The sequence below is a fragment of the Perna viridis genome, chromosome 2 (genome assembly GCF_037379345.1).
Source record: "Perna viridis isolate PV_CMFRI_1.1 ecotype Kerala chromosome 2, ASM3737934v1, whole genome shotgun sequence".
Lineage (NCBI taxonomy): Eukaryota > Metazoa > Mollusca > Bivalvia > Mytilida > Mytilidae > Perna > Perna viridis.
The window spans coordinates 2,518,985-2,543,681 of record NC_142446.1 but is presented as its reverse complement, the minus strand read 5'-3'; the positions used below and the strand labels follow the sequence as shown (position 1 = coordinate 2,543,681).

Sequence of the window (24,697 nt, the reverse complement as noted above, 5' to 3'; positions counted from 1 at the left end):
CCTCCGTGTCATTTTTAGACCATAACCTCGAATTTGAGTAGTGATCTCATTCAAATTATTAAAATATATGACAAACGAGACGATTTTTACTTTAAAATATAAAATAAAATTTTCCCTTTCTTGTACAGTAATATAACAGCTTCGTCTGCATATGGTGTTTATGTTTCTATGTTGTTAAGGTATGTCAGAGCTACATGTAGTAGCGACTATTCTGACTTCTTAAGACGCCACCGTTGCCTTAGAGACATGTATTTGGACGAAGGTTACAAGAAAATGTGTCTCATATGCTGTCTAATAAAGTTTTATTTCCGATAGCAATATTTTGTTCAAAAAAATATTCAGTTTCTGACAAACAGATTATAGATGATTTTCATAATGTCTACAAATTTTTTTTTGTAGTTTTTACTTGTATACTTTTATTTCATCTTGAACTTGACGTAACGTTCCCACGAAAATCAAGATTATTTTGAAACTCGTGGCTTTGATGTACATTTTTTTATTGCATTTAGTTCTTTTTATTTTCACTTATTTATTGTTCATATCTTCTGTACTGTTTTTGACGACTGATTTTTTGGTGGAAATTTTATCGATGCCTATACTAGATATAAAGAACCGTAATGGAAACTGGAGGTTTAGCATGCTATAAAACCTCTATGAGAACACGATACGTTGTTATGTATTGGGTTAATAATGGGTCAGTAAATAGTAAATGGTAATTAGCTAGGTGTGGATTAAGATTAATGTTAACAGTTGTATACACAGATTTTCTTACGACCATCTGTTGATTGATCCCAGCATCACATGATAAAGATCTATAGTTTTATTTTGATAACATTTTATGACACTATCCCCCATTGAACACTACACTGATTTAATTAATTGCTTTTGACAAGTAAATATTTTGGTTCGATTGAACTTAAGAAAGTTAGCCATTGGTCAGAGTTAGAATTTTTAATGTTTTATTTATAATTTGTCGGAGGAGGTTTTGGTGTGTTATATTCTCTGCACGTTTTGTATTTTTAGTTAGCTTACCATCATGCTCCGCTCTTGTGATATTCAGCTTTACTTATGTTATTTGTAAAATATTGTACCGTCTTTATAACATCATAATAAACGATATATTTAGAACAATGGATTAAGTACTTGAAATAGTGGAATGCCCAGCTCCTATTAGTTATTTGGTTGACCTTCCCGGACTTATACTTTAATAATAGTTGACAACGTGTCCCCAGTTGTTTACAACGTTTACGATAACTTTATTTAGATTCGGTACAATGAATAACAAACAACATAAGCCCCAGTGAGCTTTTAACCGAAAAAAAAAATGCATTGTACGTTTAACCCACCTTTCATTTTGAAATGCCTTATGATTTTTTTTACCCTGCTATTGCCATTTGTTATTCGGAGTTTCCTTTTAGCTATTCCTTTTGACTACTGTCTAAACTTACCAGTTTATCAGCTGCTAATTTTGTCATTACTCTACATATAATTTTGTACCTTTGAAAACAGATTGAATGAGAAATGAAAATTTCGTGGAATATTTTACAAATAATTAGCTTAACAAAAATGTTATTTTTGCACAAACTTTCAACTTGAAAATCACATAATAATGAAGAAATCAACAAAATAGCATTATAAAGGGGAAAAGTTGGTACGGGTACGAATACTGGCTACACAATTTAGACAGTGACCATTTTATATCATTGAAAAAATGTCTATTAGTTTGAATAAATCATATCAAATGCCCAACAACTAAATAATCTATTATATTTCTTGTCTATTTTATAATGTTTTATTTTTGAATGTAAAAACAATCGGCGCTTGTTATTTTATTTTTTCGTTGATTTAAGGGATCCAATTTAAGTACTGCAGTTTTTCAGTCCCGCTGAAAGAATGGAAACTAAAAATACAAATAATGTTCCAGAGCATGACAAGCTTAAAGAAAACACTGATAAGAACGAAGAGCTTTTTAAACTCCCAACTCTGATTCCTTCACAACCGAAGATAAGTGAAAACATTACAAAACCTACAACTGAGGATGAAAGAAGCACTCACAGAAGTAACTTTGAAAATCTATCACCTGCTGAACAAATAAAGGAGTCTAAAACACCCATCCCTTACAAAGAACCACCATGGGGTGGTTTAGGCACTGATAAGTACTATTTGGAAGTTTTGAAAAATGGTGTAATTATTGACAATATTAAACTAACTAAATCATTTTATGTGTTTGGTCGTCTTCCCAGCTGTGATATAACTATGGAACACCCATCTTTATCACGTCATCATGCAGTGCTACAATTCTGCAAAAAGAAATCAGAAAGCCAAAATATAGGCTGGTATTTATATGATTTAGACAGTACACATGGAACTTGGATTAATAAAAACAGGGTATATTCTAAAAGATACTATTGGATAAGAGTTGGTCATGTATTAAAGTTTGGTGGAAGTTCAAGGTTGTACATTTTGCAGGTATATTAATTTTTAGTAACAGTGGCAGATCCAACGAGGGTTGAAACATCAACTCACCATGCTCACCTTTTGTTGGAAAATGTTTATTTATATGCAGAATTTTAGCATATATGGATAACTGATTGCCTGGAATCCCTTTTTTAGCTTACCTGGCTGAAGGTCTTGTGAGCTATTGCCATCACTTCGTATCCGTCCTCTGTCTTCTCTTTCGTCATTAACTTTTTAAAAATCAACTCTGGATTATTACCAAACTTGGTTAACCAGCTTCTTTGAAAATTGAGTCGATTACAATGTATATACATTTGTAGAACAAATGAGAATGATAGTGAACCAACACCTATCTATGGTAGATGTGTGGTACTTGTAGGATAGTTTAAGTGGATACCTTGTCTTTGGCATACTAAAAATTACTCTGATAATAGACAACAACACTAAAGCTATCACCAAATTGCTGAATCTTTTATCTAGTATCATCAGCAAAAAGTTTTATTTTACAGTCAACTTCATCAACAATGTCATTAGTAAAAACTAAGAATAACTTAGGACCCAGAATAGAACCTTGTGGAACAACATACATGTAACTTCATGGCCTTGATTTTCCTGCCAAATTATCTCTCCTTTATTTATTCACTTCCTGTTGAGAATAAAAACAAATCAACAGGTTTTTAAACTCTTAAATAATTTACAGAAATTTATGCTACAAGGGAATGTTAATATTTTAATTTTATTTTATGTCAATATATATTTATTTCATAAAACAACACATGTATTTGACATTAACAAATAAACACTCTGCTACAAATGTATATACATTTGTAGAACAAATGAGAGTGATAGGGAATCAACACCTATCTATTGTAGAGGTGTGGTACTTGTAGGATAATAAAAGCAACAACACTAAAGCTATTACCAAATTGCTGAGTCTTTTATTCAAGTCTTCTAGTTTTGCCTCAAGATACTAGTTGACGATACCAAAAAATGTAAACATGACCTCCTTTCTTCAGCTTGGAAAGCTCTACAGAAGTCTTCAATGAGTCATATTGTAGGATGACTCCTTGTTAGATTTAATGCCCTTAAAATATCAAATGATGTTAAAAATATTTTAAAACTGTTTTCCTCTGAAATGTATGAATGTTTCTTAGGGAATTGTTCATAGAACTGTTTTGGGGATTTTTGATCCATCAAAAAACACGGCTGCCATTTCTAAAAACAGAACATTTGGACAGTCAGAAGTTTTTTGCATATATTTATAAACATTAGGCTTAGCCAGATTCTGATGTGAGTGAAGTGTTTAGCATGTTCAGCATAACAGTGATGTTAGGTACATGTATTTCAGGGATAAAATCTAGTTATGAGTCAGTTTTACTGATAAAAATTTTGTTGTTACTGGTATGTTGTTTTTCACAATTTCTTGCACAGTGCACCTCTTAAAATATAACCAGATTATCAATATCACTACACTGATTTTATGAGAAAATGGAATTAATGACCAGGAAAGGAAACTTTCATAAAATTATGCATTTCTCTGAAATATGCCATAATTTAGCTTATGGTCTTACTAACCACTTCTAACATTTCCATTACATGTTATAAGAAGGTATTTTTCAAAGTTTCACTGTGAATTCTTAGGACAAATTAAATCTTAAAGTTGCATGAATTACTGGCATCAATGTGATGTCCATAACTGCAGTTACGGACATCCCAAGATGGAGGACACAGATTCTTGTAAGAAATAATATTGTCAGGTTTGTTATAACTTGGTCCTGGGAGCCTCTTGTTACATCTATAAGAATTAAGTAGGCCTTTATAAAATTCAGACAGGAGGTGATTCATGCATGTCAAAAACCCACCAAATTCACTTTTATTTCTTATTCAGAATCATAGACCAGATAACCATTCACATTTGGGTGTTGAGCTTTTGTGAAAAAAAAAATGAAATCTTTGAATATGTGGAAATATGTAAGAGAGCATATAAAACAAGTAATAAAATTCAGTTAAAACAATTTGTTGTCTTCTTCTTTTTAAAATTATTTCACCTGTCATTATTATTGAAATTTTATATAAAAAAAAACAATTTCTGAATCAGATGATAATTTCAAAGGGAAATCATAGTGAAAAATAGACAAAGTTTCATTGTCTTCCAATTCATGACATTACTGGTTTTTAATGTATTTTTTTAGGTTTAAAAAAAACATAGGTCAATTTAATATTTTTAAAAGTTTTTTTAAATATGTTATATAGTCTCTTAGTGTAATTGTTATATGAAAATAGAAAACAAATGTAAAAAAATATTTTTTTTTTTCACTTAAATGAAATCCGTCTGCATACTCAAAATTTTTTGTCCCTGAATTCTTCCTGTACTTTGTAGGTTTTTTATATTGACATTTCACTTAGCCCTACTGTAACACGACTCGTTTACACCAAAACAATGATCAATGATAAATTAAATAGTACATGTTTTTGACTACTGGTAACCTGTTTTAAAACTCAAATTTACCTTTTGATTATAACTTAACTTTTTAGTCACTTTTTACCACCTTTATTTTAACCTAACTATATCATACAGTAAGAAAAGCGTTAGATACAGAAAAAATAGAGGAAATTAATATCATTTTAGTATTGCCCATTGAATTTATTGAACACTTGATGTGCAGGTACACATAGTAGATTGTTTGTTTTGTTTGTTTGTTGGGGTTTAACGTCTGAGCAGCAATATTTCAGCTATATTCAGGCGATGAACATGAAATGGATGATAAAATGAACAAGAAATGATGATTAAATGAAAAGTGGGATGGGACAGAAGGATAATGGGGTCAACAAATTTTGATTGCCACTGGAAATAGGGAGAGGTGGGTAGGGTCGGGCAATTTAGCCTCCTGTGGCGGAGCCCTATGGTTCCTACTCTGGGAGAATACCACAGTAGGGTTTTTTACGTGCGAGGAACGTGGCATCTTTCCCAACACGGTGCACCACTATGGTTTGCGGTCAGGTTTTTCGTCTTATAGCCTGACAACCCCAGCATGTAACATACCAGGGGTACCCCATTCCACCACCTGGGGCACACAACCCAGTTGCTCTGTGGACAGAGCGCCCTAGCCCCCAGCTAAGGTTCTGAGCATTATTTAGTCGCCTTTTACAACAAGCTTAGGGCTGCTGCAGGCCTATTATTTTGACACCTGGACCTGCACCAGTCTACAGTAGATTAGAATCCCACTTCTAAACTATGTAGGTAGATAAAGGAATCTTTGAAAATAAAAAAATGTTTTTAGTTAAGATATAAGTAGGAAATATGTATTCTGACCAACCTACCTGATTTCATCCAGTCAAAAATCCATAAACCAACAAATTAAGAAACTGTGGCCTTAGAAATTTTCTAAATTAACTAAATTATGTAGACGAACAGGTGCTCTTTTGTATACAATTTTGTAGTTTTCAATGCCATAGTCCTTAACCATTTGATTTGTAAAAAACACACTTAATTGTATTGTAACTAAGCTGTGATATCTACAAAACCATTGAACAGATTGTGATATCCATGTTTTAACGCATTGAATCTCACAATTTACCTCATGAGTTTTCAGTCACACAAATTGCAGTTTATCTCTGTTTGTAAAATGTTGCATTTTTTTTTTTTTTTTGTGAAGGGACCAGATGATGACAAGGAAGAAGAATCTGAAATGTCAATCACCGATCTAAAAGAACAGAGAGAAAAACAAAAGAAAGAGGCGGAAGTTTTACGTCTTGCTGATATTGCTTCTCAAGAGCAAAAAATAGCAGCATTTAATAAAACTGAAGTAGATAGTGGATGTTGTTGGGGAATGGGTAAGATGTTTTCCTAAAAGTGCTCCCACCTGTTGGATTTGGAAAGAAAATAAACCAAGAACAAAAAAAGCTGGGGCAAACTGTTTTTTGGAAACATTGCATGATTTTGAGGTAAATTTTCTTTGGGAAACAGCCTGTATTTGGAGGTAAATTCACGGAATATCTTTATGACTGTAGAAAAAGCCATATTGAGACTCAAAAAAGATTGATGGAAGCATAGAATACACAAATTATTATGCCGACATTGTAGAAATCCCTTTCTGGTATGCATCATTTATTTGTAAAAGTTAGGGTCATATATATCTCTATATGTGCAGCACTTTTTATACGAACACAGTATATTTGCAGTCGTATATTAATATGGTGCTGTCATTTGTGTTGTCATCTGTGTCGTTGTCTTCTGTAGACACTTGGTTTTTGTGCGACAACTTGAGTTGTGGTTGACCAATTGTTATGACATTTTGATATGATTTTAATAATCACTAAAGTAAGGTTCCTATTTAATTTAGAGTTTGTGGCCCGTACCATTTTAAACCCATATAGAATGTTTGTTTTTCTTCTCATTTTGATTATTTTTTTTTATTGTGTTCCTTATTTAATTCTGGTAACTATTGTATCTACTGATTTGGTGTGTTTTCAAGTTTTAAGAGTCATAGGAACCACTCCCTTTTACTTTGCCAAAGGCCATGTGAACTATTTCCATCACTTGGCGTCCTTTGTCATCCTTGTCCGTCCTTGTTAACAATTTTTCGAAACTCCTCTCTGAAACTGCTAGACCAATTATAATCAAAATTGGTATGGACGTTCCATAGGGTATTCTGCCTATAACTGGTGTGGGGATTTTTGTTCTGTTGAAAAACATGGCTGCCATTACCTAAAATAGAACATAGGGGTCAGACAGAAGTTTTTCGAATGTATCTCCAAAACTGTTATGTTTAGCCAAATTCTGACATGTGATAAAGTGTTCAGCATTATGAGATCTATCTGTTGTCAAATTTTCTTTTTAATTCTATTTCTTTCAAAGAACTACTAGACCAATTAGAACCAAACTTGGTAGGAATATTACTGAGGGTATTATGCATAGATCTTATTTGGGGATTTTTTATCTGTAGACAAACATGGCCAGTGTTATTAAAAATAGAACAGAATGGTAGGTCAGAAGTTTTTATCATATTTCTCTGAAACCGTTAAGTTTAGCCAAAGTCTTTGAATTGTAGAAACGATCCTTATGATATAGGGCCTACAGAAGTCTGCATTGGATCAAAATTGTCGGACAACCCATTATTAGAGATATTACCCTTGAAAAACGAAAAATGATGTTTTTATGTGTTTCAGTCAATATCTTGAAAACTATAATAGATAGAATGAAACTTTCAGTTGATGAAACGATCTTTATAATAAGTCCTATCAAAGTATACTTTGAGTCAAAATTATTGGACAACTCTTTGTTAGAGTTATATGCCTTGAAAGGCAAAAAATTAACCAGGTGAGTGATTCTGGTTCCTAGGAGCCTCTTTTTGCAATTTGGGTTCAACTCCTCTGGAAACCACATGTGCCAATGTTCTGATATTTTAAAAGGTTGTTGATTTCAATGCTGTCTACAAATGATCCACTTATTGTGTGGCTCAGTTAGTTCAGTAAATGGCTGTGTCCATTCAAAGTTGCCATTGAAACTCAACTTGGAAACATATTTGGCTTCTGTTTGCTTCTCCTTTCTATTCATTAAAACAGTATACTGTATATGCTTTGAAGACGTAAAGGATAATGACAAGATAGAAATCATAGAAATGGCATGTATCTGTCCAGTACTACTATTCTATAAAAATTTATAGAATAAACTCTAGGATATACAATGTAGAAAGTAAAGTTTGCTTTTTATATTACAATAATACAGTATGGATGTCATTTTAGGTCTATAGGGTATGTAAGTCTCGTTCTAATTTCATTGTCTTTATGGGAATTTCAGATGTAGAACATATTAAAAACTGAAGATTGATCTACATTTTATTGTTTACTTTTGGGATCTCGAAACGCTGTTTTACAATGCAAAATATTCTATTTTATGTTTTTTCTTTACACTTTTATCACATAGAAATACATGTAGATATTTTTCATTTTTATCAGTATTTTCACACAAAAAAATATTTTGCTTTTAACACTGAACTCAACACTCTCTAAATGACAAATCTTTATGCTTTTTAATGGTTGACAAGGACCCATTTTCTTGAAATCATGGAATTACATGACAAGACTTACATACCTTATTATAATTCTATGTGTCTTACAGGTGATGATGCTCAAGATGAGGACAGTGTTAATCCTTTCTCTGAAGATGTTAAATTAGAAAGTGAGGAGCTGTATCTTGATGATCCTAAAAAGGCATTGAAAGGATTCTATGAAAGAGAAGGTTTGATTTCACCAATAAAAAGTTATTAGTGATTTTCATGTAAAAAAAGAACAGATATGGTGGAATGTAAAAAACTAGCGTATAACCAAAATACAAAATAGTAAATACTTTCAGAGATCACCCAAAGGTCTTCAATAAGTGTAAACACTCCTTTTTCCAGTATACTTTGAAAAGCCTGATAACAAAAGTTATAAAATCCACGATAACAGAAAGATGACAATTCTTCAAAATCAAACTGAAAAGTACTATAATGACACAGACACATTAATGACCAACATCTGCTGTTGGCCCGACACAAAGACACGTTAATGACCAAGATCTGACGTTGGCCCGACACAAAGACACGTTAATGACCAAGATCTGACGTTGGCCCGACACAAAGACACGTTAATGACCAAGATCTGATGTTGGCCCGACATAAAGACAGGTTAATGACCAAGATCTGACGTTGGCCCGACACAAAGACAGGTTAATGACCAAGATCTGACGTTGGCCCGACACAAAGACACGTTAATGACCAACATCTGACGTTGGCCTGACACAAAGACACGTTAATGACCAAGTTCTGACGTTGGCCTGACACAAAGACAGGTTAATGACCAAGATCTGAGGTTGGCCCGACACATAGACACGTTAATGACCAAGTTCTGACGTTGGCCTGACACAAAGACACTTTAATGACCAAGATCTGACGTTGGCCCGACACAAAGACACGTTAATGACCAAGTTCTGACGTTGGCCTGACACAAAGACAGGTTAATGACCAAGTTCTGACATTGGCCCGACACAAAGACACGTTAATGACCAAGTTCTGACGTTGGCCCGACACAAAGACATGTTAATGACCAAGTTCTGACGTTGGCCTGACACAAAGACAGGTTAATGACCAACATCTGACGTTGGCCCGACACAAAGACAAATTAATGACCAACTGTGGACAGGTGCATGGGTTTTATAAGGTGTTAACTATCACCCTTTAATGTAAGGTACAAAATAAACTGAAACAACAAACCATAAAATTCACTCAACAATACATACCTCAACATACACCATATAGACAAAATGAGATAGCCACATAAAGAATGCTCGCAGTTACTGAAAGCTAGCTCAGAACACACAAAAGAATGACAATACTGTCAAAACTACCAGCAATAGAAATAATTACAATTTCATGATTAGAATCCTAATTTTCAAAACTTTATAACTTTATTATTTTATATCCAATTTTGGTTCTGTAAAATGTTTAATTTAGGTAAAGTAATTCATATCTTGTATTGGAACTCTTTTACTTGAAAAATAAATTTAAAATATTTATATTTAAACCTCTATTTTCATATAAAATTATTTTTGAAATTTTATGCTCACATAGTCTAAATACTGATTATTTATTTAAAAATTCCATGGATGAAAAAAAAGCTTTATTCGTAGTGTAGGGAACCAAAAGAATTTTTCAGTTATCTTTAAAAATGAAGAATTTGTGATGATTTGAGTTGATGCCCCATACCACTCAATGGATTTTTGCCGACCAAAACCAAATCACAGATAAGTGATGGCATCATTAAGAACTCTCCTGTTTTTATTTAAGCTCTCTTTCAATTTGTATAAGGTTTAGAGTTATGGGACTTCATTCATGGAAAAGGGGGATTTTGCTGTTTTTTATGCCCTCGCCACAAACAGTTGGGGGGATATTAATTTACCCCTGTCCGTCCATTCGTCGCGCCATCCGTCGTGCCATCCATGCATCCGTCTGGATTAGACATGATCATGGCTTGCCCAGCTATCTCCTCGTACAGTTTTTGAACTACATATAAAATATTTTACAGGATATTTCTACAAATGATGAAGGTGTGCAGGGCCATAGGATTTTGATTTTCGTGAAATATTATGGAAACTGGTGATAGACTTAGTCATTTTCATCAGAAACAGGGCTATATGGCTTGTCCTGCTATCTCCTCCTGTAGTTTTCGAACTACATCTAAAATATTTTTTGCAGGATGTTTCTACACATAACATTGGTTTGCAAGGTCATAGGATCTTGATTTTTATGGAATATTATGATACTGGGTGATAGTTGGACTTACTAATTTTTGTCAGAAATATATCCCAAGCAACAATGTATTTTTGCTGTGCTTAGTCTATCATACCAAATATTTACTGCATCCACTGACAGTACATAACCTTTCTGAATTTGCAAACCATGTCTTCATACAAAAATAAACATGTTTTTTTTTTGGCCAATCTAGTGAGCAGGGGCATCATTAGTGTCTTACAGACACATTTGATTTACTAAAAAAAATCACTACTAACAAATGACGTTGGGGCTCCTGTGACAAACAGGGTTTCTAGTTTTTTTATTACAATTCCAAAGTGCTTGCACCCATTTTCATGAAAGAGTAATCAAGGAACCAAGATTCTAGCAGAAATCAAAAGAATATAATCCAGGGAAAAGACCAGACATAGAAAACAGACACACACAACAACGAACATAAAATAACTGAAACAATACATACAAAACAAAATCACATGAGCAAGTCGGACTTCTTTTTTCTATCAATGTAATCCCCCTTTCTATTGTGAAGAATTTTTGAATTTTCATTGCATGTCTTCAGTATTCATTATAAAGTGGGGATTTACCATATTTGCACATTAACTTAAAAATGCTTCCTGCAATTTTCATGAAACTTTAATGAAATGTTAACTTTTATTAATGTAAGCTCCATTTTGATTTTGGATTTTTTTTATGTACATTTGAGTTATGGGACTTTATTCTTACAAAAGAGAGACAATATCCATTAACAGACTATTACCCCAAAACACTTCCACCAATTGCCATGTAAATTGTAAATTGTTTATGTCCTTTGAGTTTTATATTGATTTTTATTTAGCCAGAAGGTAAATTTTGAGGAATATAGAATATCTGCCTGTTTGATTGTCTGTCCATGTAAGTGTTATTGCTGAATACAAAAATACTAATATTCATTTGGATTCTGGTCAATATCTGATCCTGTGCTAAACATCAAAACTCTACATTATACATATCAGGTTTGATTTGGCATTCAATCTCTGCAGGTGTAACTAGCTGCATCCTACAAAGTATTTTATAAGTTTAGGAATCACCAAGTGTATCACATCTTGTCATTATATTTTGATGTGATACAAGTGCAAACACCCATGTGTTATGTATGTAATTTGTTTTTATTCAATATAAAATACATTGTATTACACATAGAGAATTTATCTTAGATTTTCCCTTTATGATTTAAAACAAATCAAACCACTGTATGACTTAAAACAAATCAACCACTGTATGACTTAAGACAAATCAAACCACTGTATGACTTAAGACAAATCAACCACTGTATGACTTAAGACAAATCAACCACTGTATGACTTAAGACAAATCAAACCACTGTATGACTTAAGACAACTCAAACTACTGTATGACTTAAGACAAATCAAACCACTGTATGACTTAAGACAACTCAAACTACTGTATGACTTAAGACAAATGAACCACTGTATGACTTAAGACAACTCAAACTACTGTATGACTTAAGACAAATGAACCACTGTATGACTTAAGACAAATCAAACCACTGTATGACTTAAGACAACTCAAACTACTGTATGACTTAAGACAAATCAAACCACTGTATGGCTTAAGACAAATCAACCACTGTATGACTTAAGACAAATCAACCACTGTATGACTTAAGACAAATCAAACACTGTATGACCTAAGACAAATCAAACCTCTGTATGACTTAAGACAAATCAACCACTGTATGACTTAAGACAAATCAAACACTGTATGACTTAAGACAACTCAAACCACTGTATGACTTAAGACAAATCAAACCACTGTATGGCTTAAGACAAATCAACCACTGTATGACTTAAGACAAATCAAACCACTGTATGACTTAAGACAAATCAAACCACTGTATGACTTAAGACAAATCAAACCACTGTATGACTTAAGACAAATCAAACACTGTATGACTTAAGACAAATCAAACCACTGTATGACTTAAGACAAATCAACCACTGTATGACTTAAGACAAATCAACCACTGTATGACTTCAGACAAATCAACCACTGTATGACTTAAGACAACTCAAACTGCTGTATGACTTAAGACAAATCAAACCACTGTATGACTTAAGACAAATGAACCACTGTATGACTTAAGACAAATCAACTACTGTATGACTTAAGACAACTCAAACTACTGTATGACTTAAGACAAATCAAACCACTGTATGACTTAAGACAAATCAACCACTGTATGACTTAAGACAAATCAAACCACTGTATGACTTAAGACAAATCAACCACTGTATGACTTAAGACAAATCAACCTCTGTATGACTTAAGACAAATCAACCACTGTATGACTTAAGACAATCAACCACTGTATGATTTAAAACAACTCAAACCACTGTATGACTTAAGACAAATCAACCACTGTATGACTTAAGACAACTCAACCACTGTATGACTTAAGACAAATCAACCACTGTATGACTTAAGACAAATCAACCACTGTATGACTTCAGACAAATCAACCACTGTATGACTTAAGACAACTCAAACTGCTGTATGACTTAAGACAAATCAAACCACTGTATGACTTAAGACAAATGAACCACTGTATGACTTAAGACAAATCAACTACTGTATGACTTAAGACAACTCAAACTACTGTATGACTTAAGACAAATCAAACCACTGTATGACTTAAGACAAATCAACCACTGTATGACTTAAGACAAATCAAACCACTGTATGACTTAAGACAAATCAACCACTGTATGACTTAAGACAAATCAACCTCTGTATGACTTAAGACAAATCAACCACTGTATGACTTAAGACAATCAACCACTGTATGATTTAAAACAACTCAAACCACTGTATGACTTAAGACAAATCAACCACTGTATGACTTAAGACAACTCAACCACTGTATGACTTAAGACAAATCAACCACTGTATGACTTAAGACAACTCAAACCACTGTATGACTTAAGACAAATCAACCTCTGTATGACTTAAGACAAATCAAACCACTGTATGACTTAAGACAAATCAACCACTGTATGACTTAAGACAAATCAAACCACTGTATGACTTAAGACAAATCAACCTCTGTATGACTTAAGACAAATCAACCACTGTATGACTTAAGACAATCAACCACTGTATGATTTAAAACAACTCAAACCACTGTATGACTTAAGACAAATCAACCACTGTATGACTTAAGACAACTCAACCACTGTATGACTTAAGACAAATCAACCACTGTATGACTTAAGACAACTCAAACCACTGTATGACTTAAGACAAATCAACCTCTGTATGACTTAAGACAAATCAAACCACTGTATGACTTAAGACAAATCAACCACTGTATGACTTAAGACAAATCAAACCTCTGTATGACTTAAGACATATTTTCAGTTTAAATATAGATTCATATTCCTTTGAAGAGACTTCAGTAGTTCAGACGAATTCCAATTTTCATACCCCGCCACAGGAAGTGGCGAGGTATTATGTGATACCCTCCATAAAGCTGTATATCCACCCTTCCCCCAACGGTTTCCACATGATAACTTGAATAAGGATTCATGATTTTTTTTGTTTTGTTATCCTTATGTCACTGATCTGTGCCTGGAACTTAATACTATTTCTGAACCCCATACAAAAATATACTCCAAATGTAATCTATAGTCTTCAAATCAACTGAAGACTCCTTTTGGCCTTGAAAGATGTTTAGTAATAAAATTCAGTTTGGGAATTTAGTTCTTGCAGTAATGTGCCAAGAAACATAAAATGTGTCTTGCTTGTTCCTTTTAACACACTTATCAGTCAAAATCTTCATCCTATCATTGATACTTTATGATAATAAACAGGATGTGAAGAGGAGTGATTAAAACAAGTAAAATTGGTGGAAAAAATTCAAATTAATAAAATGCGTCTAGTTTTTGAAAATTGTATAAACATCAAGGAAATTATCTTCTTAAGCAGAAATTGATTTTATTTTAGAATCATTACAGGGTGGGATAAATACTCAGGTAAAATAGTTCTTCATTGTAAATGCTAATTAACTTTTAGACAGGGCTAATAATTTGTTCAAGGTGAAACATAACAAAATTTGTAAATGTGTGTGAAATTGGGTACAGTTTATACGTTAGAAATGGCATTCAGTTTATATGTATTAGTTTGACTTAGTTGGGCTTGATGGTGTATGTTGGCCCAAAGAAAACACGAAAGTGGAAGTACTTTTAATTCACATACTGAAGGCATTGAAAAAATCTATGAAACAAGATCAAAGAGACATATAAATATGCATACAAAATAAATCAATGATCAAATATATGCAAATTACATAATTCAAACAAATAATATCAATCAAACTGCATTTGCATGTTCAATACATAGTGAAAACATAAGTAGAACACAACTCTACAATTAAATAGTACACAAAATGACCATTAAAGTTTGTTATTAGTACTCTATATATATAACAAGGTACCTTAGCATCAAATCAATTTAACTGACTCAATGATATTCTAAATCAATATAATACAAACAGTAAAATAAGACTGAAATACAAAAAGCTTGAAGCCAGTACGAAAAGTGAAAAGTCAGTTAATGGAAAAATGAATATCATAAATACCCTATCTGCTGACTTTTCTTTTGTTTATTTTTTAATTTCTGCTATTCTGCTGCCTATTCTGGTGGCTATTCTGGTGGCTATTCTGCTGTCTATAATCTGCTGGCTATTCTGCTGGCTATTCTGCTGTCTATAATCTGCTGGCTATTCTGCTGGCTATTCTGCTGTCTATAATCTGCTGGCTATTCTGCTGGCTATTCTGCTTTCAATTATGCATCATGGCCTTCTAGTTTTACATTGAATACGGTACAAAAATTTATACCAAAATAAAATACTACTCACAAGTGGAAAATTTAGGACATCCAACCCCTAAGTATATTTTAACCAATAACAGTCAGAGAAGCAGATTTTAGGCACAATGTGAAGTAAATACAAAATGCAATGGAGCATATAGTAACTCATACCACTGTAGAGAACAGATCAAATTTAAAGGTATGAAATATAATTATTGTAAAGACTTAACAGTACATCTGTTTAAATGAAAGTCTTCCTTAGGATAAGATAAAACATAGAAACACATTATAGAAATGTATTAAACAGAAAATATTTGTCATTTTTAATAGGTTATGAAGAACCAGAATATGTAGTTACAGATGCTAGCAATGGGAAGTACAAGTGTGCAGTAGAGTGAGTACATTTAATGTGTCCAACATTACAGTACAAGTGTGCTGTAGAGTGAGTACATTTAATGTGCCCCCCCCCATTGCAGTATAAGTGTGCAGTTGAATGAGTATATTTAATGTGTCCACCATTACACAAGTTTGCAGTAGAGTGAGTACATTTAATGTGTATTGCATTATGATTTAATCAAATTTGCACCTATAATTGCTTATAATTACTTTTTCGTAGTTTGACTTGCAGGCTCAACAAGTCATGTTCTGTGAAGCAATTTATTTAAGGGTTACCATGACTGCTGATGACCATATTCATGAATGCAACTATGGATTTTTATTACTATGGATTAAAAAATACTTTTATTTGACTGAAACAGCTTTATTTGAACAAAATTAGATGAAATTTTCAAAATTGACCTGGCTTTGCTGGCTGACAGTATTTCTAGTTTGCCTATTGATTTGACTTATTAATTAAATTTCAGGTTACCAGTGGATGGACCTAATGGGCAACCAATTATTGCAGAAGCTATTGTATCAGGGAAGAAAAAAGAAGCTGTGCTACAATGTGCATTAGAAGGCTGTAGAATATTGGACCGAATGAATCTACTTCGGGCAGCTACCCATGGTGATTTTCTATGATAAAGTTCATTTAATAATTTCTGTTGGTCCTTGTGTTAAGGAAAAGTCAAGAAACTAATAGAACATTCCTGTCTTTTAATTTTCATTACATTCTAGAGTTATTTGTCTTGGCCAAATTAAGTTATATATTTTTATATGATTGAAAATACTTTGGGGTCCTATTATAGTATCGTGATGTGATGTGTAATCAGTCAGGATCCTCTTTGTCATTGTCTGGCATTCATAGACAATTTGGTTTCCTGACAACAATTTGAGTATAAGTGTATGGATCTTTATGAAATTATACCACAAGGTGCATGCCACAATAGGAAGGCTGGTATTGATTTATGGGTGTTGTAACTTGAATTTTTTTGGATTTAGGGGCCTGAAAGGGACCAGAAACAAGCTTTTTTTTTTCATTTTCAGGCAATAACTTGACCATAATTGAATGTATCTCTATGAAATTTTACCACAAGGTTTCATATCACCCATGCTAGTATGGGATTGATTTGTGGGGTTGTGATTTGAATTGATTAGGAATAAAGGGCTAAAAAAGGGCAAGAAAAATCAATTTCCTTATGTATGGTTGGTAACTTGAGTTAAAGTTAATTGATCTCATTGAAATCATACCACTAAGTGCCATATCACCAAAAGGAAGACAGAGAATAATTAAGAGGTTGTGAGTTGTGACTGGAACCCTGCAAGAATTAGTGGCCATAAAGGAGCCACTTTGATTCTGGTCAAAGTTCTAGTATAAACAGTGAAATGGTTTATAAAAAAAAGTGTTAACAGGTCCAAACCAGGTTTTTTAGTTCCGGTATAACCTGTTCAAAAATTATAAATATTCCTTATAATTTTATCTATAATGGGTAACAGTCCTTATTTCAGTAATTGATTAGTATTCAAAATGTTGTTTTATTTGGGATTATTGGAATCGTGGAAGTGGACCAATTGACATTAATGACATCATAGTACCAAGCTAGGTGATACAAAATAACCTGGTTTGCTCAAATGGAACCAACCAATCAGAAAGGTCGTTACAAATCAAAATGAAATATTTAAGCATAGATATGTAGAATGAATGTATTACAATGTATTTGGATGCAAATAATTATCATTGCTTGTTTACAAAAGCTGATAACTCACTGACTGACAAAACTATATAAATACATTTTATACAGGAAATCTTACCAAGACAAGATTGTGGTACATTCTAGAGGTATCAGTGTCAGAAAGTGTTTATTCTTACTCAGTTTTGCTAAAACATATGATTCAGTTCAAATTAAGATTTTTGTTAGCATGATCAGAGTTACATGAACTTTTCAGTTGACTCAAATAGACAGTAGAGTGTACCCTTTTTAGTTTCCTCTAAACCTCCTATACCACAGTATGAATTTTCTGATAAAAAGTATATTTGTGCTTCTTACTTGTATATGGAATAGTGGATTAAAATTATGTTAAACTCATGTCTTAACCAACTTGATGAATGTTAGTTCAGAGAATTGTAATTAGATTTATTGTGTATTGATACCATACACTTCACTTAAATGTACAATAACATAAGGGTTCTCTTCTTATTTAAAATTAAAATGCTGATGTTAATGCATTGTTTTGATTTGTTTATACCCAGTATTAAGTTTCAATGCTATCCATGTGTATGTACACATGGTGTCCTGTTCAATGCATTGAACAATTGTAAGGGGCAATGAAGGAGGGGGTCTTAGCTCTATTAATATACTACTAAACTGTTACATGAGTATTTGGGTTATGGAAAGGACAAAATCTCTATTTGAGATGGTTTAAACAGATATATTGTCCAGTGTGTGGGCTTGTTTTCAATAATGTGATGCAACTCTTCCTCGTCTCGATTTTTATTAACTGAATCAGTTTACATGTTTTTAATGACCCTTGAAAGTTATTGATTTCTTCAAACAGAAAGTAGAAAAAGGAAAGAAAAGAATTGGGAAGATGATGATTTTTATGATAGTGATGAGGATCTATATCTAGACAGAACAGGTGATATAGAGAAGAAAAGACATCAGAGAATGAAAAAAGCTGGAAAGGTGGAACAAAAAACAGAAACTTATCAAAGTCTGGTATGTACTTACAGACAGTTTTGTTTTTAACTGAAGTCTGCTTCAACTGACAAAAGTAATCAGCCATTTTGAAAGAATAATAAAAGTTCATATCAATATAAATTTTTATAAGCTCACCTTGCCCAAAGGTCATGTGAGCTATTGCCATCACTTGGCGTCCGTCGTTGTCATCAACAATTTTTCAAAACTCTTTTTCTCTGACACTACTTGACCAATTGCAACCAAACTTGGAATGAATGTTCCTTGCAGTATCCTGCATAGAACAGACGTGGGGATTTTTGATCCGTTGAAAAACATGGCCGCAGTTAATAAAAATAAAACATTGGTGCCAGACGCTGGTTTTTAGCATATATCTCCAAAACCGTTAGGTTTAGTTAAATTCTGAGACGGGTTAAACTGTTCAGCATGATGAAATTTACCTGTGGTCAACTATTTGTTTTAATCCATGAAGCCATATTGGAGAAATTGCATTTTTTCAATGTTTTCTTTGCTATTTTTAATGTTATTTCTTTCAAAATTCTTCTCCTTTGACACTAATTGACTAATTGGACCCAAACTTGGTATGAATGTTTCTAGGGGCATGCTGCATGGAATTGATGTGGGGATTTATAATCCGTTGAAAAACATTGCCGCCATTACTGAAAATAGAACATAGGGGTAAGACGTTAATTTTATATCTCCAAAATCATTAGGTTTAGCCATATTCTTTTAATAGCTGAAATGATCCTTATTATTAGGACTACAAAAATCTTCAGGGTTAAAAGTTGTTAGATGAGTCCTTGTAAGAGTTATTGCCCTTGAAAGGGAAAAAATGACTTCTTTTTTTTTAAGTTTTCAGCCAATATCTTGAAAAGTACGATAGATAGAAAGAAACTTTCAATTGCTGAAATGATCCTTATAATTAGTTCTACCAAAGTCTTCTGGAGTCAAAATTGTTGGACAACTTCTCGTTATATTTATTGCCCCTGAAAGGCAAAATTCAAATAGGTGAGCAATTCAGGCTCCTGGGAGCCTCTTATTTTTACATTCATCACTGATGGGGCTTATCAAATCCACCTCTTAGTTCCAAACAATAAATGTTCTGATATATACTTTTTTTTATTGAAAAGTGCCCTGATTGCCTTTATTGTTTTTATACAACAGCCAAAAATTTGCAGTCATATATTGGTATGGCCCTGTTGTAGTCTGTGTCATCATCTTTAGACACTTATTATTATTTTTGTGCCAAGTTTTATGAACTTTATAAAATTTTATAACAAGATTCCAAACCATAAAAGGAAAGTTAGTATTATTTCCCAACCATTTTAGAATTAGGGGCCAAAAAGGGGCTTAACTTAAACAAGATTTTCATAGAATATAGTTATATAACTCCAATAAAAGCATAGAAATGTCTATGATATTTTTTCACAATATTCTATACCACAATGGTCAGACTTGGATTGATTTTTGGGGGTATAGACAATAATTTTCAGAAACATGCATTTTCCTGATATCCAGACAATAACTTAACTATTAGTAAATGAATCTCTTTGAAATTATATCACTAAGTCACTTAGTAAGTGCCATACTGAATAAAGAAGGAAGTCTGGGATTAATTTATAAAGTAGGAAGTCTGGGATTGATTTATAAAGAAGGAAGTCTGGGATTAATTTATAAAGAAGGAAGTCTGGGATTGATTTATAAAGAAGGAAGTCTGGGATTAATTTATAAAGAAGGAAGCCTGGGATTAATTTATTAAGAAGGAAGCCTGGGATTAATGTATAAAGGAGGAAGTCTGGGATTAATTTATAAAGAAGGAAGTCTGGGATTAATTTATAAAGAAGGAAGTCTGGGATTAATTTATAAAGAAGGAAGCCTGGGATTAATTTATTAAGAAGGAAGCCTGGGATTAATGTATAAAGAAGGAAGCCTGGGATTAATTTATAAAGAAGGAAGCCTGGGATTAATTTATAAAGAAGGAAGTCTGGGATTAATGTATAAAGAAGGAAGCCTGGGATTAATTTATAGAGAAGGAAGTCTGGGATTAATGTATAAAGAAGGAAGCCTGGGATTAATTAATAAAGAAGGAAGTCTGGGATTAATGTATAAAGAAGGAAGCCTGGGATTAATTAATAAAGAAGGAAGCCTGGGATTAATTTTTGGGGTTGTGCCTTTAACCAAGTAAGAATGAGTAGCCAACAACAAGTATTTTTTCTGATTTCTGGACCAATGGTCCGGAAATTTTGACAGGCCATGCCGGACATTTTATCAAACTTCAGCTGACGTTTTTGTCAGTCATTTTACATGCTCAGATCGAAAATAAACTTTGTTTGTAGTTATTTTAAGATAAATATTGGAAAGTGTGTTATTTATTTACAAAATATCAGAGTGAGTGAATGAGTTTGGTTTCGACCACACTTAGACGTTATTTATGAAAGAAAATCGCAAACACATTTTGTCTATTGATTTGAATGATCTGTTGACTTCTGTGTTAAAACGATTCAATCGACGAATTAATAATTACAAACTACATGTATGACTGATTTGAAGTTTCAGTTCCATGTGCTTTCGTTACCTCTGAAAGATTGGCAGGAAAGTGGTGGACTTTTCAATCTTTTTTCTTACTTAATAAATGTATGAAGATTCTCCGAGTTACTTAAATTAATTCGTATAGGCAACGGGGCTGCTTCTGTACTGTTATGCCACTTGTATGAAATATTTCTTTTATCTGGAAAATAATCTGAATTTGATTCTGTAATTTAGTTACGATGGAAGTTCCCACTGTTAAACACGTTTAATATTCTGCTTGAAAAATCATCTGATGCCACGATGTAAGTTCTTATATGTATTATGTATTTTTACAAAAGTATCATCTACATTACCTAATCGCCACGTTTGAAAAGTTTGATAACTGTATGAACATTGTTTTATCTACAGTGTACACGGTGTAATTTGTCAATCGAATAAATGACTTGTTACGGTTAAAGTGACGTGCATCACGATGTGCTATTTGTGAATCGTAAAAATGATTTCTTACAAGAAAAACTTCGAACTTTCATACAAAAGATGCATTGTGAATTTTTTTATTTTTAATTTGTATTTTTTGAGCTTGGACTTGAGATATACATTGGATATTTATGTTAGTCATCACACACACAGACACACATACTTAGTACTTGATTTATTTGATATGATTATTTCATGTACTTCTTTATTTGACTGTTGTTACATTGAAACTTTATTTCTTTTGTAGCTTTTCACCAATACGTTTATGTACGAATAAAATCGTAACTCCCTGATTTGTTTGTCTCCAAACGCCTACATAAACTGTGGTTTAGCTGGACTGCGGCCTTGGCAGTCACAGTGAAAAGATCTAATCAGCTTGAGTTCTAGCGACAAGGAAACACGGAAACACATTCAGACTGAAAAAGGACATGAACTTTTCTTGACAACTGTTGATAACTATGGCAGAAAACTTAGTTGTATATCGAGAGAAATTGAGGAATATTATAACATAGTTACAACCGGCCAGGGTGACCCCGGAAGTATCTCTGACCATTTGGAGTATCTTCACAATGGACTTCATAATTACATGACCAAATCCGATGAATATGTGAGTTTCTTACAATGCACAAGGACTGATGAAGCTGAACAGGAATTGTCAGACCACATGAAATATAGAGAGTATTTAGTACAGAAAGTTGATTTAATTTTCAAATCTTATTCAGCCACCAGAAACATGAACACAGACGTGAAAGAAGAAAAGATGTCCAAGAATTTGTCTAAAAAGGCGTCCTCTAAATGTAGTCATGCTTCAAGTACAAGTAGTTCGCTGTTAATGAGACAAAAGGCAAAGACAGAAGCAGCAAGGTAAAGACTTGAATTTCTCCAGGAAGAATCAGACTTGTTACATCAAAAGGCAGAGTATGAAGCCACTTGTATATTACAGAAAACTCGGCTCGATGTCAGAGAAAAAGGATTGTCAGCAAGGAAAGAAGCAGCAGTCGCCATGGCTAAACTAAAGGTATTTGAAGAGGAGGAAGCTGATGACGCTGCTAGCCATGCATCATCAGATGCCTCAGAAATAGAAAGAACAAAATACAAGCTCACAGAAAAGTATGTAAAGAAACAAAATGACATTTTAAATTCAGATAAGGATAAACAATGTGATGTTATTCCATCAGCAGTCGAACACGTTAAACCTAAACTGTCTTCTTTTGCAGTAGAGTTCACACCACATCAAATTCCAAATGAACCGACTAATGTACCGCTCACTGACATTGCTATACCAAAGGCCAATTGTGTGAAATCTGCACAACCCGTACAATCAGCAAAAACGACCACAGTAGATACAAACAATAATGTAGATTTTGCCAAATTCCTTCTTAAAAAAGACTTGCTTACTTCTAGACTCCACAAGTTTGATAATCACCCTGAAAATTATGTCTCGTGGAAGGATACCTTTAAATCCGTAATGACAGATATTGGTGCGTCTTCTTCTGAAGAACTTGATCTCTTGCTACAATTTAGTGGTCCTGATTCTTTGAAACAAGTACGATCCATCAAAGTATTAAATGCTGGTAAACCTGACATTGTGCTGAACCTAGCCTGGTCTCGTCTCGATTCTCGTTATGGTTCGCCGAAAAGGTGGAATTCGCCCTGAAAAGGAAACTAAATTCTTTCCTGAAAATAACATATAAGGACAAAGGTAGAATGTACGAACTTTCTGATGTACTTTGTGAAATCAAAGTTGTGAAAGAAAAACCTGAATATTCTACCTTGTTGAGTTTTTTGATACTGCCTCCGGTGTTAACCCTACTATCTCAAAATTGCCACCAGGTCTTCAGACAAAATGGCTGAGCCGCTTCATATAAACGCAACAATCATGTACTGTTTCCTCCGTTCACATTCTTTTGTGAGTTCATAAGAGAAATGTCAGAAACAATCAATGATCCTAGCTCTGATTTTGAAGTCAGTGGACAAAGTGGTGAAACAGACAAAATCCTCGATATGTAAATGTTGCTAAAACAAGTATCTCAAACTCGAGTGACAATAACAAATTGAAATGTCTTATTCATAAAGCCAATCACACACTGAATGATTGTGGAGCTTTTAGACACAAGACGATACTAGAGCGAAAGGCTTTACTGAAGCAACATGGTATTTGCTTTCGTTGTTGTGTTGCCAAACATTTAAGGAAGGACTGTCACGGTCAGGTAAAATGTTTTGTAACAGCACATCGCACACAACATGAATGCACATCTATGGACAAGTAAATGAACAATTAGAAGATGAACAATCTGTTCCAAATCATGGTGAGGAGCCTGGTATTCCCAAGGAAGTTGTTTCTATATGTACTGAGATATGTGACTCAAAGGGCATTGGAAAATCATGTGCGAAAATAGTATTAGTTGACATTTTCCACTCATCTAGGCCACAGAAAGTGTTGCGTTTGTATGCAATAATTGATGAACAAAGCAATTTGTCTTTAATTCGTGGTGAGGTGTTAGACCATTTCAATATTGATTTTGAATCAAAACAATATTCATTGAGCAGTTCTGGAGGAAAAACTGTCATAATTGGCCGACGAGCAGATGGATTTGTCATACAGTCTTTTGATGGACAGCAACTAAAACTTCCTACTCTTCTTGAGTGTGACATGATTCCTAATAATAGAAGTGAAATACAAACTCGCCAAGTAGCATCTCATTATCCACATCTTTCTGAAATCATACCAAATATTCCACATCTTAATCCTCAAGCTAACATATCTCTTCTCATCGGTCGTGATTTGATTTCTGCCCACTACATTCTTGATCAGAAAATAGGAAAACCTTTCGAACCATATGCTCAGAAACTCACATTAGGTTGGGTGATAGTCGGAGAATCTTGTCTGAACGGAGCTCACTTACCTGACAACATAACTGCAATGAAAACCTTTATTCATGCAAATGGACGAGCTTCAATTTTGGAACCGTGTAGGAATGTGTTTCATATAGATTCTCAGGA

General features: G+C 33.4%; 1 protein-coding gene across 1 annotated transcript in view; it reads left to right on the top strand.

Annotated features, from left to right (window-relative positions):
- Positions 1-1,839: 1,839 nt before the first annotated feature.
- LOC148623291 (kanadaptin-like) overlaps positions 1,840-24,697 on the top strand; it is a 45,930-nt gene continuing 23,072 nt past the window's right edge. Inside the window, exons 1-6 of the mRNA XM_088565040.1 lie at positions 1,840-2,469; positions 6,114-6,291; positions 8,579-8,698; positions 15,945-16,008; positions 16,478-16,620; positions 18,549-18,709. Of these exons, the coding sequence (XP_088421166.1) occupies positions 1,894-2,469; positions 6,114-6,291; positions 8,579-8,698; positions 15,945-16,008; positions 16,478-16,620; positions 18,549-18,709 (1,242 nt within the window). The 5' untranslated portion in view covers positions 1,840-1,893. The remainder of the gene's footprint in view (positions 2,470-6,113; positions 6,292-8,578; positions 8,699-15,944; positions 16,009-16,477; positions 16,621-18,548; positions 18,710-24,697) is intronic.